Source organism: Euleptes europaea, chromosome 7 (assembly GCF_029931775.1).
Source record: "Euleptes europaea isolate rEulEur1 chromosome 7, rEulEur1.hap1, whole genome shotgun sequence".
Taxonomy (NCBI): Eukaryota; Metazoa; Chordata; class Lepidosauria; order Squamata; family Sphaerodactylidae; genus Euleptes; species Euleptes europaea.
This window is the reverse complement of record NC_079318.1, coordinates 2287593-2303207: the sequence shown is the minus strand read 5'-3', so window position 1 is coordinate 2303207 and position 15615 is coordinate 2287593. Positions and strand designations below refer to the sequence as shown.

Genomic DNA, 15615 nt, shown 5'->3' with positions numbered 1-15615 from the left:
AGAGAACTCTAAACATGCAGGTAAGATCAGGAGACAAAAAAAAGTTAGTCTCTTTGTCCCCTCACACCTATTGTGTGTATAGAGGTAAGTATTTCACTCCTAGCAGTTAATGAAAGAATTCCTACACGTTAAGTTCTCAAAACATTTATAAATGAAAAATCTCAAACCGTTGAAGGCATTATAACTAATTAGCCTAACAGATCCCGAAAGCTTTAATTAATCTTCATCTATGTAGCAATTAAAACAAGCCTGACTCAGATGGTATCCTATTTGGTAACAGGACAAAATTATTTTTGAAGAGGAATATTACATGACATTTATTTCTGTTACCAAAACAGTTATGCCCTCCTTGTGAATATTGTGTCTTCACATCTCTCCCAATTATAAAATTGTGGGCTCTGCAATTAACACATTGGGAGCATTAATACAACTGCACATCATGACCAAACCTCTGTTTGCGATGGGCACAAACCTGGATGTTGATGGGCTTGAATGGCTGTCTCCACTTCCCCTCTCCCCTCACATGTGCAGCAGGGTTCAACTAAGTCTTCAACTAAGTCAGTCAGCCATGACGTCCAAATGTGGATGTCTCCATTAATCGAAGTTAGTTTTCCTCCAGATAGCTGGGATTCCTAACCAGGATTAAACTGTGGTTAAGAATCCTAGTTATTGGGAAGGGGAAAGCCCTCACCCATATTCACACTCAGACTTTATGAGTAATCGGAGTTAGTCAATCTCAGCACAATGCATGAGGGAAGGAAGGAGAGGGGAAAGGAGGGAGTGCTCAAGCGTGCCAACTAATCAAGCTTGTGTTCATCATGGACAAAATGAGATTTGTTCATCACGTGACCTGAGCCATACAAAACATGTTTTCCTCTCTCAGCTCTCTCTTGTTGAGAAAGGAGGAAACATCTGCATTAATTTTCACTTGTTTCACTTAATTTTCACTTCCCCATCATTCTTGCAGAATAGCTTTATAAAGCCTGCTATTACCTCCCAAAAATTCTGCTTTTTGACCATTTCAAGCATATCTGAAAGCCAACCTTCAACTTAGTTACAATGATGTAAGCCTCTGGCTGTAAAGTACAATTCAGTGAACTGTGCATCAATAGTGCAGTAGAAAAAACTTAAGATAGATCCAAATATGATATGTTCATTATAATAAACAATGTCTTCGGGCACACTTGGTAGCAAAATTTCCTTCTGTGTTCTATATCCACTTACTATTAACACAGGGCACTGGGCAGGCTTCTTTCTGTAGTAATCTGCATTGGACAGCTTCAGATTAAGCAGAAGAGTGTAGTGAGAAACCATGTAGAGACTGTCTGCATTCATCAGTGTCTGGAAGGTGAAGCCAGTATTCCCTTCAAATCCTGGAGAGTGCATCATACCTGACAAACAGAGATGTAACAACCACTGTGCACTAGATACCTTTTTGGGCAGCCTCACCCTGAGGCCAGCCACAGCACCGTGGGGATACGCTGGCATTACTCCAGGGTACCCCAGCAGAATGTTTAGTCGGCTTCCTAAGCACTAACGGCTCCTGGTCTCAGGATTGTGCTGTAAGTCAATCAAGTACACTTTTTCACAATGGCTCATTACAACTGGTAAATTGTAACCTACTTTGCTGTAACACGAAATTGTCTTTCACAGCCCCACTAGAGACTGCCCAGTTTCAGATGGAAAAAAAGAGATGCTGTTGGCAATAAGTTAATCGGTATGGTATAGTGATAGACTAGCAGTCAAACTAAACATTACAGTTTTGTTACATTTAACATCTGGGTTCCCTCAATCTGACTTTGAATGAGGGGCATCAGGTCTGAGGGGACTTATTTCCCAAGCATGAGGTGCCCCAGTTTGGTTCGGAACCGTGGAGAAGGGGCTTCAGCCTTTCCCTGCACTATTTCCCTGATTTAAAATGGCCCTGGGGTTTTTATTTACTTTGTTGGGGGAGGGGCTTACATGCATACTGAAGGGATACACATGCAGTTTTCCTTTTTTTTTTAAATAAATTTTATTGATTTTTTTAAAACTATAAATTCTCCATAATTTTGACAACAGTGTAAAAATAATATCACAATCACAATTATATTGATTGTTGTCTTAATTACCATTAAACACAAAAGTATAACAACTTCCCCATCACCTCCATCTACCTCTTAATAAAGTATTATTATCCTTCGTTAGCATGTACTGATCCTAGCATTAATTTCATTCTAAAGTTGCATATTTTATAAAGTTTTACATTCTGGATCAGAATAAAAAGTAACCTTCTATTATTCCCAGATCTTGTACATTATCACAATGATTCCTTCAATTCTCCCCTTTTCCCTACTTTCTCCAACTCCACCAGTTCTAACATTAAAATAATTTAATCCCTTTATTCTGAAACCTTTGTCCCTTTCCATTTGGCTGCATCAAATTGCAGCCATTATAACATACTAATTTAATCATACTAAACAACATTCTTTCCAGTATTTTGGGGATATTTCCTGTATAATCAATCTTATTTCAGTGTAAATCATATCCCAGATCCATATCAAAAGTCTACCCATTCCAGTATACCTTTATATCAATTGATAATCTATATTAGGAGGACTTATTTATATAATCCAAAAGTGATGTCTTAATCTTAATTCCACTACTTCATTAATAGCCATGCCACCCATCCACACTGTCAAAACCTTCCAATCCAGCAATCATATTTAAGTCAATCCTTTAACCATGGTCTAATACTTCCTTCTGTAACTGAAATAAGCCAGTCAGGTATGGGAACAGGATTTTTTTGTTCTCTCTCATTTCCTCAGACAAGGTGCGTATCCAAAAATAATTCTTTCTGAGCTTCATCTTCATCGTGGCTTCAATCTGTATTCCTTGACCTGCTCTCTTCTTCCTTATATCCACACGTCCTTCCATGACTTTTTTAGATGAAAAGTCCATTTCATGTATGTCTGATCTCTTTGTCGCCGGCTGGTTACTTTCTTGAACTTCTGTCTTCTTCTTTATATCCTTGTGTTCTTCCGTAATTTTTTGGGCAGAAGGATCCATTGCTTGTATGTCTGTATTTGTAGTCATCATTTGAATTTTCAAGGCTTTTATGTCTTCTGTAACCAGATTCAACTTCTGATTACATACCTGTGATGATTGGTCAAGAATCATCATCATTGAAATCAATTGAGCCATCTGTGTTGAAATCTGTTGTAATTGTTTAATTGTCGCCTCAGAATGTTTAGCAAGCATATCCTGTACTTTTTTTTCCATGGTTGAATTCTGTAAAATTCCCTTTGATTTCATAAAAGCAGGGCTATATATTTAGCCAGATCAGGGAGAGGTTCCAGAATATATAGCTTAATTAAATTTGATGTTCATCTGGCAGGAGACCACTTCAGGTGATAAATAATAGTGGGTAGTTCAATGATCAGCTTAATAATTTTTTCGGATTGAAAAGAGCCAAATTTGGCTTTAAAAAAGCTTAATAAAGTTTTGAAATACCAGCGAGTTTTACTGGACGCTCTAGGTCGGATCTACCAGGAAGTATTCCGGAAGTTGAGTTTGCCGTGGACCTTCTACCGCCTCATCTCGATGGTTGTTTCCTTCAGGGATTGTTTCTGTGTTACTCAAGTGCGACGTGTATTCGGTCCTACGACTTGCTTCCTGTTGTTGTGACTTAGATGATAGAGAGGGTGGTATAGAGGGACTTCCGGTCTGATGAATCCCTTGCTGCTAACGTGGCAGGAAATTCTTTTTCACCAGAGAATCAGGAAGAAATTCACCCTCCCCTTCCCTCAAAGTTGCTTCTCATTGGTGGAAATTTTAGTCCATCATCTAAGCGTCCTTCCAACTCTTTGTTTTGGTTTAAGCTGATCTATTTGATAAGGCTCCTGCTGCTAATCCTGATGGAATTTACGAATCAAACTTTCCCGATTGAGATAAGGGAGGAGCAGAGGTACTGGGAATATCTTCATCTACCCCCCGGTTATTCGGTAATGCCAGTAAAAGACGAAGGGTTCTTTGTACTCACTTGGGCATCGAGAGGTGAGGTTCTTTTCTTAAAATAGTCCTTATGTTGGTGTTAAGATGGTGGAGGGTAGAGCCTTATGCCAAAGTTGCGTTTTGGCGATTCCTTTCCCTAATTGCCCTCGCAGGACCGGCGTCCAAAGCTCTGGGGGACTTATAAAAAGCTCCCTCAGAGTCTTTGGGAGGTCAAACTGCGTTTGCGGGCTGCAGGGAATTCCTGCTGTCCGACCCACTTGCAAGGGTCGGATTGGGGTGCATATATCACCCCTAAATTAACGCAAACTTGGATTTCCCCCAGGACAGCCTGAGGGAACGTTGTACTCGTCCCAGCACACCACCGGAAGTTCACACATGCAGTTTTCCAACAGAGTAAATAGATCCCCTCAAGCGCTGCTGCAGGTTGGGAAAAAGGTAAAGGGAGGAAAGCTGAAACCCCTTCTCTCCACACACCATGGTTCTGATCAAAACTGGGGTCCCACATAGGGTTGCCAGGTCTCTCTTCGCCACCGGTGGGAGGTTTTTGGGGCGGAGCATGAGGAGGGCGGGGTTTGGGGAGGGGAGGGACTTTTTAAAGATTTTATTTATATAATTGAAGGGGTACAGGAACAAAAAAAGGGGGGGATAAGTATTATAAGTATAAAAACAATACAAAAATAAGGAATAAATTCAAATGTACATTATGAAACATTCTCTAAACTGAGAAAGATAAAGTAAAAAAGAACTAATACCAGGTGTCGATTTATTATTCTACTTATGTTAATATTCTATTATGTGATCTAAAGTTACTTAACATTTTTTTTATAATGAGTTAAATGATACATAACCATAATACATAACCATCGTTTTCAATTAGCTGGAATTCATATAAATGTAAAATGACACCCACTTATCATGAAATTGCTCAGTGGATTCACTAGATTTTAAGTTTATCTCGAAAGTCATCTTAGCCATAGTGGCATAATCCAGTAGTTTTTCTTTCCAGTCTTCTATTTCAGGTGTTTGAGCTTGTTTCCAGGTTCTTGCAAGGACCGTTCTTGCTGCTGTAGTAGCATATTTAAAAACATCATGAGATTTCAGAGGCAGGTTTGGTGGCACTATACTGAGTAAATAGAATTTAGGGTCAAATGTTAACTTAATATTTAACATTAATTGAAGTTCTTGGTGAATTCTTTTCCAATATGTTTGTAACTTTGGACATGTCCACCAGACATGAAAGTAGGAACCGTCAGTGTCTTGGCATTTCCAGCAGTAGTCATCTGAGAAAGCATGTTAGGAGTCAAATACCATCTATAAAATGTTTTATACCAGTTTTCTTTCACTTCTTGAGAGACGGTATATTTCATTTCGGAAGTACAGAGTTTTTCCCATAAATCCATATTAATCATTTCTCCAAAATTTTGCATCCATTTTATCATGTTGATTTTCACTTGTTCTTCTTCTGTTTCGTATTTCAGAAGAAGCTTGTAGATTTTTCCTAATAAGTGTGAATCGTTTTTAGATATTATCTGCTCAAATTCTGTTAATTCACGAAATGGCTGAGGGTAGAAACAATCTTTTTGTAGATTGGACCGCAATTGTAAATAAGTCAGCCAATTCAGTTTTTGAAATTTTTCTTGAAGATTGGTCAAAGTCTTAATTTCTCCTGTAGACTCAATCATTTGATTATAAGTAAAGTGGACACCCGGTTTTAGTTTAACATTGTCATGATAAGCTTCAACTGGTGACATTATAGATGGTGGAGAAGGGCTTATTCTCTTTTTATATTTTTTCCATACTTTCAATAGCGCTAATTTAACATCGCAATCTTCTGGGGCTTTATCCTTTTGAATTTTTGTTGTAGAATCCCAGAGAACCTTGTGAAAACCTTGTCCAAGGTCGGCTCGTTCTAAATTAATCTGGGATCCAGGTCAGGCAAGCAGCATGATAGTATAATTTAAAATTGGGTAACGATAGTCCTCCTCTTTTCTTTTCGTCTTGTAACAGGGAGGGGAGGGACTTTAATGCCATAGAGTCCAGTTGACAAAGCGGCCATTTTCTCCAGGTGAACTGATCTCTATTGGCTGGAGATCAGTTGTAAAAGCAGGAGATCTCCAGCTAGTACTTGGAGGATGGCAACCCTAGTCCCACATGCCTGTGAAATGATTACCTTTGCTCCTGACATTTGACAGTCTCAGTCAAAGCCAGGTTGGGGGAACTGACATACTACATGCTACAAACAGTTACATGTAGTTTGACCCTTGGATTGGTGAAAATCTGAGTTCAGAAGGCCTCTGGGTAACCTTGAGTCAGTCACTCTCTGTCACAGCACAACTTATCTCACATGGGATAATATCTTGTTTGTGGATATCTCCTGCAAATACATTCCCATTTCTGATACATTTTTTCATGTGTATTCTTCTCTTGAACACAGAAAAAAATACAGTGGAACCAGCTCCTTTTTTTTTTTTTTTACAGAATTAATCCATAGGACTGCACATCAGTTAGAATGCTAATTTTTTCAACCATAGCACAAAAACTATGCTTATTCTTTTTTAATAAGGAGATGCTATGTAATGGATATTTCCCCAAAAAAGACATCCTGGAAATTCATTTAACATTAACTGTGAACCAAACAACCAACTCACCAACCTGAACAAAATGTTGACGAAAAGTTCTGAAGGGCTAAATCCACCTCTTCAACACTGGGAAGAGCTATAAGTCGAGGAAGAAGAGTTTCAAGAGATTGGATAAACAACCTGGCACTATGCTGATCTGCTTCCTGGTTCTTCAGCAGTTTCAAAGAAAGGGCAGCAGTTCGTAAAGATTTGTGACCTGGACAGTCTCTTGGGGTCTGCTCTTCATCAGCCAATGAACAGTTGTCTGAGCCTATGTCTGAGACATCTGACCTCCCAGAATCTTTCTCTGCTGCCATGGAATACTGGTCACACGAGTCAAATTCAGTCCTGGAAAGATCCTGGTCATCAACACTGAAATTACTCTCACTGTACCTGGATCCACAGGAACGTGCTCTGCAATCAACTGAAAGAAAATTCGTTATGTCTGGATAAACAACCATATGGCTCCGTTGAACAACATCTGGCTGGTCGACAGGTTCTGATTCTGGCTCTTTATAACGAATCTCTTTAACCACTTGTCCACCTGGTGACTGCAGTGAATTTTTACGAATTTCAGAATTATCTTCTGGAGTAGTCTGTCCCAAATCACCCTCCAAAGTAGTTTGACCAGTATCTGTGGTAACACTAATGCTAATGTCAGGACTTTTTTCATTGCCTGCATCCCAGGGAGTATGTTCCGATGACAGGATACGTCTTTGCCACCTAAAATCTGCATCATTGATCTCCATGGAATCTCTGCTTGTTTCAGCTGCATCCTTTAGCTCTTCCAAGCGTCGAAGCAGCAGATGGATCTGCTGTTCATCCAGGCCTTTTCCTTGACTTAACTCATCTAAAGTTCCAAGTAAGGCACAGACGCAAGACACCGAGGCATAGCATGCTTCAACGCCACCTTTGATGCAAGCTTCAGTCATCCCATCCAGGATACTAGGATATAAACACACACACACACACAAAATAGCTTTATTCTTTTTGTTGGAATAGAAATCCTTGAACCCACAAGCATCACTAGTACGTTAAAGTACAAATAAATAATCTTTTAAAGAGAAGTAAAGGACAAGTATGTGCTTTCTTTTTTGCCCTTCCTGGCTGATAAAAGCTGCCAGAGGGGGGCTGGCCAAGAAGATAAGGGAAGTGGTAAACACTTTTTTGAGAGAGGGAGTTGTGCTGCCTGTGCTCAAAGAGACAGTCATTAGACTTGTTTTGAAAAAATCCTCCTTGAGCCCTACTATGTTGGAGAACTTCTGGCCAATGTCCCATTCTTGGGCAAGGTGCTAGAGCAGGTGGTTGCTTCTCAGCTCCAGGGGCTCTTGGAAGAGACTGATTTGCTGGACCCATTTCAATCTGGCTTCAGGCCAGGATTTGTAACAGAGCCTGCTTTGGTTGCCTTGGTTGATGACCTCTACTGAGAGCTAGAAGGAGGAATTTGATCTCTTGGTGGCCTTCAATATTACTGAACATAGTATCCTACTGAGCTGCCTCTTGGCAGTGGGATTGGGGGGGGCACTGTGTTATGGAAGGTCGTTCTAGGGTCGTGCTGGAGGATTCCTGCTCTGCCCCACAGATGTTGTCCTGTGGGGTTCTGCAGGGTTCAGTCTCTCCCACTTAATTCCGAGGATGCTGTTGATGTTCTGAACTGGTCTTGGAGTCAGTAATGGGCTGGATGAGGGTTAACCCGTTGAAACTTAATCCTCACAAGACAGATGCTGTGGATTAGTGGACCAGGGACATCAGATATTTCCTGTCTTGGATGGGGTTATGTGTGTGTGTAAAGTGCCGTCAAGTTGCAGCTGACTTATGGCAACTCCTTATGGGGTTTTCTAGGCAAGAGACTAACAGAGATGGCTTGCCAGTGCCTTCCTATGCATAACAACCCTGGTATTCCTTGGTAGCCTGCCATCCAAATACTAACCAGGGCTGATCCTGTTTAGCTTCCGAGATCTGACAACATCAGGCTATACCATGCTGCTTTGCTCCCGGATGCGGTTATACTCCCCTTGAAAACCCAGGTTTGCAGCTTGTGAGTGCTATTCGACACAGTGGTCACCTTAGAAAACCAGGTGACTATGGTGGTTCGGTGTGCTTGTACGCTAGCAGTGTTTCTGCTTCAGTAAGATCTAGCAACAGTGATCCATGCCTTTGTCACATCTAGACTGGAATACTGCAATGTGCTCTACTTGGGGCTACTCTTGAAGAGTGTTTGGAGACTGCAGCTAGTGGAGAATGTTGTGGCTAGACTGCTGTATGGGAACAGCTATTGGGAACATGTGGCCCCAATATTACAGCAATTACACTGGCTACTGATCCAGTCCCAAGCCAAATTAAAGGTATTGGTTTTGACCTTTAAAGTCCTACATGGCTTGGAACCAGCATATCTGAAAGACCATTTTCTCCCATAAGTTCCTGCCTCGGTATTAAGATCACAAGGAGAGGCCCTCCTGACTGTCCCATCTATCAGAGATGCTCTTTGATGGGTACACAAGAGAGGGCCTTTTCAGTGGCAGCCCCATGATTGTGGTACAACCTCCCCAGGAAGGTGCACCTTCAGTCTTTAGGAGGCAGGTGAAGACTGTATTATTTACTAGCAGTCCTGAATTGTGATTTTAAATTCTGGTTTTTATGTATTTTATTTTACATATTTTATTTGTGCTATAAACTTCCTTGATCTTTGTAAGGAAGAAAGGTGGCTTACATGTTTTAAATAAAACAAAATAAATAATAAATACATGTGCAGCTTTATAGGACAGAATAAGTTTGCGTTATTCAAGTTAAGCTTATTACACATTTTGCAATATTTTGCTGATATCTAATACATTTTATTATATTATGGTATTTATCCCACAAATGTATTTATCCCACAAACAGGACAGTTAAATATATGCAAATTGCAGCTATGTACATTCCACTGTATCCATACATCAATAAGGACATCCTACCTGGCTGAAAATTCCATTATTTACTAGACATGCAATTAAAATACAGAAATGGAACATACAGTTTGAGAAGATCCAGATGGGACTTCCTTCTTGAGATTGATCTTTTTCTGGATTCTGGTTCAGAGAAGCAGGGGCCTCCCAAATCACACAGCCGTTGAGGACTACCAAGCATCTAAACAGAATGCAAGTTTGTCTGAGATAAGAGAAACTATATGCAACTCAAATGAACGCACAACTGGGATTATCTTGAATTTTTAAGTGGGCTGATCTTTCTGAGGCTATATAGAGGCAATCTAACACTATGCCTTCCAAAGCAAAGCAGATCTTGAGATGCTTTAGATTTTGACTGGGATACTATGCAGCATTAGCGGAGCAGCTTTCCTGCCTCCCACTGCAGTCTGCGGATCATAGGGATCAAAGTGGGGGGCTCTAGTGGAGGAGGGTGGAAATCAGTGACAACTGGTCTCCTCTGTTTCTGTCCGCAGAAGTGCAAACCACAAGCAAGAAGGGAACTTAGGACCAAAGCCTTTGATTACAAAATAAAGTAGGTCTGGGGTATTTTTTTCAGAATTTCTGCTGACCTTGAATTAAACCCAATCAGTTGGAATCCATTCATATGTTCAAACAAACAGGACTCATGTTACAGTAAGCACCATGGTTATAAGAGTCTTACAGGTTCATGCACTGTACTAGGTTGAGTTCATAAAGACTAATGTTTACACTTTTCAGAAGACATCAGCTTTACTCTATGGGACAGCTCTAAGAAAAGCACTGCATGATGCCTCTAGTATATATTCATGGTAGCTCTCAAAATATTTTCCAAACAAAATGCAATGAACACAGAGAAGACACTGAAAGTAGTGCAACTTTTGTCAGGTCTGACCACACAGAGAGAACTGAATATTGCAAGTGAGATAAACAATCAGTTGAGGATGCATGTGCGTGTGGCAACTATAACCAGACAAAAGGAAATATGAATAAGAATTATATATTTTTTCTGCTGGTACTTTCATATGTTAATACCATTTATAAGAGTATATATTTATTGTTGTCTGGCTGGTGCCGTATCAATAAACATTTACATATGTTAATACCATGTTGTGAAGTAGCCGCAAGGAGGGTTATTGCTTTTCCATTTTCATATTTACACTCATGGTGCATGGTAATTGGGGTGGGGGGGAGAAGCACAAAACACTTTCAACCCTATTAAATTTAAATTCTGATCATGGCTGTCATACACTTTTATGGGGAAAATAAATTAAGAATCTTGTGGAAGAAAATTATTCTAAAATGTTTGTAACACAAAGACATATTCATCCCACCCCAATTCTACTCTATGCTGACGATGCAGTTCTCCTGTCCCGCACAAGAATTGGTTTGAAAAGGTCTTTGCAAACTTTTTCTGAGTACTGCTCTAGGGAAGGTCTTAAAATAAACCATCATAAATCTAAGATTATGATCTTCACTAAGAGGAGAAAAATGCCTCTTTTTCGCTGGGTATTAGATGGCTTTGAGGTTGACCAGGTCAAGGAGTTTGTTTACCTTGGCATTCTGTTTTCCCATAACCTAAATTGGAATGCCCATCAAAAAGCAGTGTCCAACAAAATTAAACCTGGGGTTGGTGGTATTGTCAACTTTTTTCACACCAAAGGTGGCAAATATATTCCAGGGGCTATTCAGGTTTTTAATCTGAAAATTACCCCAATTATCCTCTTTGGTGTTGCCATCTGGATAACAGTCATCAATTAATCTATAGATCGTCCACTGCTTCAGTTCTTACGAAAACTCCTAAATGCCCTTCGATGTGTTGCTGGCGTTACTCTTCGTTCCGAGTTTGGCCAAATGTCACTTGAAGCTAGGGCGTGGTTGGCCGCCTTTAAACTACACCTTAAACTGTGCTTTAGCACTGAGGGGTTCCTAGCTTCTCTGAAGCATGACCCTTTTAAATCCTCATGGCAAAAAATCTTAGAAGAGCAACTGTCGTTGTTGGGCTTCTCACAGGATATGTTATTAGATCTTGGGAAAACTGAAGCTTTTACCAAAATTAAAAAGGGCATTAAAGAGCTCAATTATAACAGCACTACTTTTTGTGCTCGTCGCATCTGTTCATCCCAGTTCTTCAGAATACCCCCTTCATGTGGTCTGCCTGCCTATACATATTATCTGACAACTCCTCATCTCTGTAGAGCTTTTTGCTTGGCAAGATTGAATGCTAACCCTTCTATGGTAATGCAGGGCAGAATTCTGAATATACCATACTCAGACAGGATCTGCCCTTGCTGTTCTGGCTCTATTGACTCATTAGCCTTTTGGAATGCCGCTTTTACGAGGAACTTCGATCGCACTATATTTCCCCCCTTTTAATATAGAAATCCAATGCCTCTGCGACTGACATAATGCCTTTTTTACTAAGTGATAGGGACCCCAAGGCTACATTGTCAGTGGCAAGATTTGTTTCAATCCTTATATCCCTCCAACTCTAGATATATGCTGCTCAAGATCAATTGATCAAGGAGCTTCTAAGGGATAAAAGGAGACAAAGACAGATTAAACCAAATAAAGCATACTATAACATAGTAAAATCATCCCCATTTTAGAAGATATGTATACCTTCAAAGATGCTTGCTCAAATGCATTTATTCCCAGAATGCACTGAGTCCTATTCTTGGATCATGTTTAATTGCTGAGCTATGGCTTCCTACCTTTCAATGTTTCTCCACGGTTATTTGTAGATTCAGTATGTAAAATGCGAAGGACCCCATGAAAATATAAATGCCCATAGCAGTTATCATTGTGTAAAGGGAAACATGGGAAAGATGGGCAGACATTTTCAGATTTTTAAATACTTTAAATTAAATAATTAAATTAATACACAAGACGATAAAGTAAGCCACTGGCAGTATATTGATGGTTCTTTTAAAATAGCATGTAAACAGTGTTGCTTACCTGTAACTGTTGTTCACTGAGTTGTCCTCCTTGCAGGCATACATGGGGAACTGCGCATGTGCAGGCCATCCACGGAGCTCTTCTGGAAAGCTTCTTTTAGCCCAGCAACAAGGATTACTCCCCCTCCCCTCCGTCAACGGTCCTTCCCGCCCTTTTGGACACGTGATGGAGGGGCGGGGAGCATCTTTCCCTCAGTTCTCCTTGTGCCGCCGCGGAACCAAACCCACCAGGCAGTGAGTCAGTCCACAGTGGGGAAGAAGGGAGGGATGTGTGCCTGCAAGGAGGGCCACTCGATGAACAACAGTTACAGGTAAGCAACACTGTTTTCATCTTCGTAGCCTCCTTGCAGTCCAACATGAGGCAACAGCACGCTCACTTACTGTGGAAGGTGGGTGTGAGGCTGATCACTGAAGAATGGATCCTAACACTGCTCTTCCCACAGCAGCATCTGCTCCCGTTGATATCCATCAGGTAGCGTCAAACGAACATTGAAACTTGGTGAAGGGTGTGTCGTGAAGGAGAGCCCTTAGATCCCCCACCCGATGGGCCGATACAATGGCCACTAGGAAGGCTGTTTTATAGGACAATAGGTCCATAGGGTATGTGGCCATAGGTTCAAATGGCTTCTGGGTAAGTTGAGCCAGAACCAGGGACAGGCTCCATTGAGCCACAGATGGTTTCACTGGGGGGGTAAACGTTATTTAATCCCTTAAGGAAACTCTTACAGTGTGGGTGTGAAAATAATGAGCCTGAATCAATGCCCACATGGAAGGCTGAAATGGCCACAAGGTATACCTTTATTAACACACTAGATAGGCCAGAATCCTTGAGGGGCAGAAGGTAATCAAACACCTTGGACAAGGAACAGTTGTCTGGAAGTCCTTGTCAGCTGTCCAGTGGGAAAAACGTGTCCACTTAGAATTGTAGGACTGTCTAGTGGCAGGCTTTCTAGATGCCAACAACACATCCACCACTCTGACCATTGGTCTACTGTAGACCATGCGGTCAGGTGCAGGAAAGGCATGTCATGGTGGCGAATGCCACCCACCAACAGGAGGTCCTCTTGAGGGGGGAGGTGGAAGAACATTCCCCTGGCTAACTTCCACAGGAGGGGAAACCAAGGCCGTTTGGGCCAATAAGAGATGATGAGGATGACCAAGGCCCAAACAGAGTCAATAAAAAAAGGTGATGCTTATTCTCCCTGCTTCACACAGAGATATAAAATGAAGGCTTTCTACCAAGACAATGAGGGGACAGGGAGTGATCCTTGTTGCTGGGCTAAAAGAAGCTTTCCAAAACAGCTCCGCAGCTGGCCTGCGCATGCGCAGTTCCCCATGTGGGACTGCAAGGAGGCCATGAAGATGAACCTGCAGTTACTAAGTAAATATATTAGTGAAAGAACCTTAGGTATGTTTTGTGTGATAACCTGACTGTAGTGACCAGCTCCGTAAGTTTGGTTTAATATTTTGTTTATCAGTTTAGGATGTTAAGTCAGCCACCATCAAACATGTTCCTAGACTGCTCTAATTTATTCCACGATCTAATCTGGTCTAATTTGGTCCATCCTTGGTGATGGTATGCAGGCTTGAGATAGGCAGCTGCCTGTTTATTAACCAAAGACAGCATATTAAACCCATGTTAGCCTGCCTGCATTCCCCAACTTTATATTTCTGACCTCAATACAAGGTGCAGGTTATAAAGCACCAAATGCCATACAAGGCTCTTCATTTCTTGAGTTTGGCTAAGGAGGACCTGCTCTGCATTAGTGCCTATTGTAAAAGAGATATCTTAGTGGTAGATTCAGAACTGTGAAATAAGCTGCCCAGGGAAGGCTACCAGACCACTTCATTGTTACAACTCAGACAACCTTTTCATTTCTCAGGTATTTTAATATGAACTACTGAAATGAACATTGCTGTTGATTTTTTTGTTTGTTACTTTGTACGTGGTTTAATTTTAGAAATGTTGCTTTTAATAAATGGTAATAAACATGAATAAGTTGCAATTAAAATAATTTACATATAAACATTAAATTTTTGTTGCGATTCGTTCAAGAAAGATTATACTGCACAGACTCTTTCAAGTAACTTTACCTCTTTCATGATCTTGATAGCTTCAACGCGGTGCTGAGGTGGGGGATACAGAAGCATACGATGGTAGAGAGACTGCAGGACTGGCTTCATGGATTCCACTGATCCCACCAACCGGACTAATTCTGTGGCAATGTAATAGATTGTCCGGGCAACAGGACTACTAAGGGCAGGTGCGGTTGAAGAGCAACCTGACCCTCGGCCGTGATCAGAGACCCCTGAGGAAGGAGAATCAGTCTCAAGACAGGAGCTGCTGTGAGCAGAAGTGATTGTTTTATCATGGACTGGATTTCCCAGAATTACTATGAGGGCTGGACACAGCTGCTTCCTAAGAAAGACACACACACAAAAAAAACCCATACTATTTATATAGAGAGATTTCTTCACTGCATGTTCTATATTGCAGAAATCAGCCCTGAACGTCTATCCCAGGAGTGTCCAACATAAGCCCCGTGGGCCAGATGTAACTCCTTGAGAGCTCTTATCCGGCCCACAAGCCAGCCAAGACAGCCACCCCCAGTCTTGATCTGGGCTGGCGAGCACACTGTGGGATTGCCAGCCAAGGCAGCCACCCCACCTCCCACTCCCATTCTGGGCTGGCAAAGCATGGCCTGGCCCGACCAAGTGACATTTATGTCATATCCGGCTCTCGTAACAAATGAGTTGGACACCCGTGGTCTAACCTCTTTTCACATACAGTGTTTGTATGCATACAAACTCTCGTTATTTATAATGTTACTTTCACACATTTGTTTATTTATAAAGTTCCTACTGTGAGTTTATGAGACTCATGGAAATACAAGTGACGTGTACAGAAGCAAAAATTTTCTTGTTTTAAATACCATGTAAGCGAACAAAAACCCATTATGAAAAGAATTGAAACCAGAGATAAATCAATGTTGATTCTATGACCTTAGGCAGTTCATGAGAGTGAGGGCATCTTGGCCATATTCTGGGCATGGAGTAGCGGTCACTGGGGGTGGGGTGGGGAGGTAGTTGTGAATTTCCTGCTGT

The 15615-nt window shown here is 41.2% G+C and overlaps 1 protein-coding gene across 1 annotated transcript in view; it reads right to left on the bottom strand.

Moving 5' to 3' along the window:
• ARFGEF3 (ARFGEF family member 3) overlaps positions 1-15615 on the bottom strand; it is a 111594-nt gene that overhangs the window by 37987 nt on the left and 57992 nt on the right. The window contains exons 10-13 of the mRNA XM_056852718.1: positions 14605-14929; positions 9625-9737; positions 6646-7556; positions 1225-1391 (exon numbers count right to left, since the gene is read on the bottom strand). Coding sequence (XP_056708696.1) covers positions 1225-1391; positions 6646-7556; positions 9625-9737; positions 14605-14929 — 1516 coding nt within the window. The remainder of the gene's footprint in view (positions 1-1224; positions 1392-6645; positions 7557-9624; positions 9738-14604; positions 14930-15615) is intronic.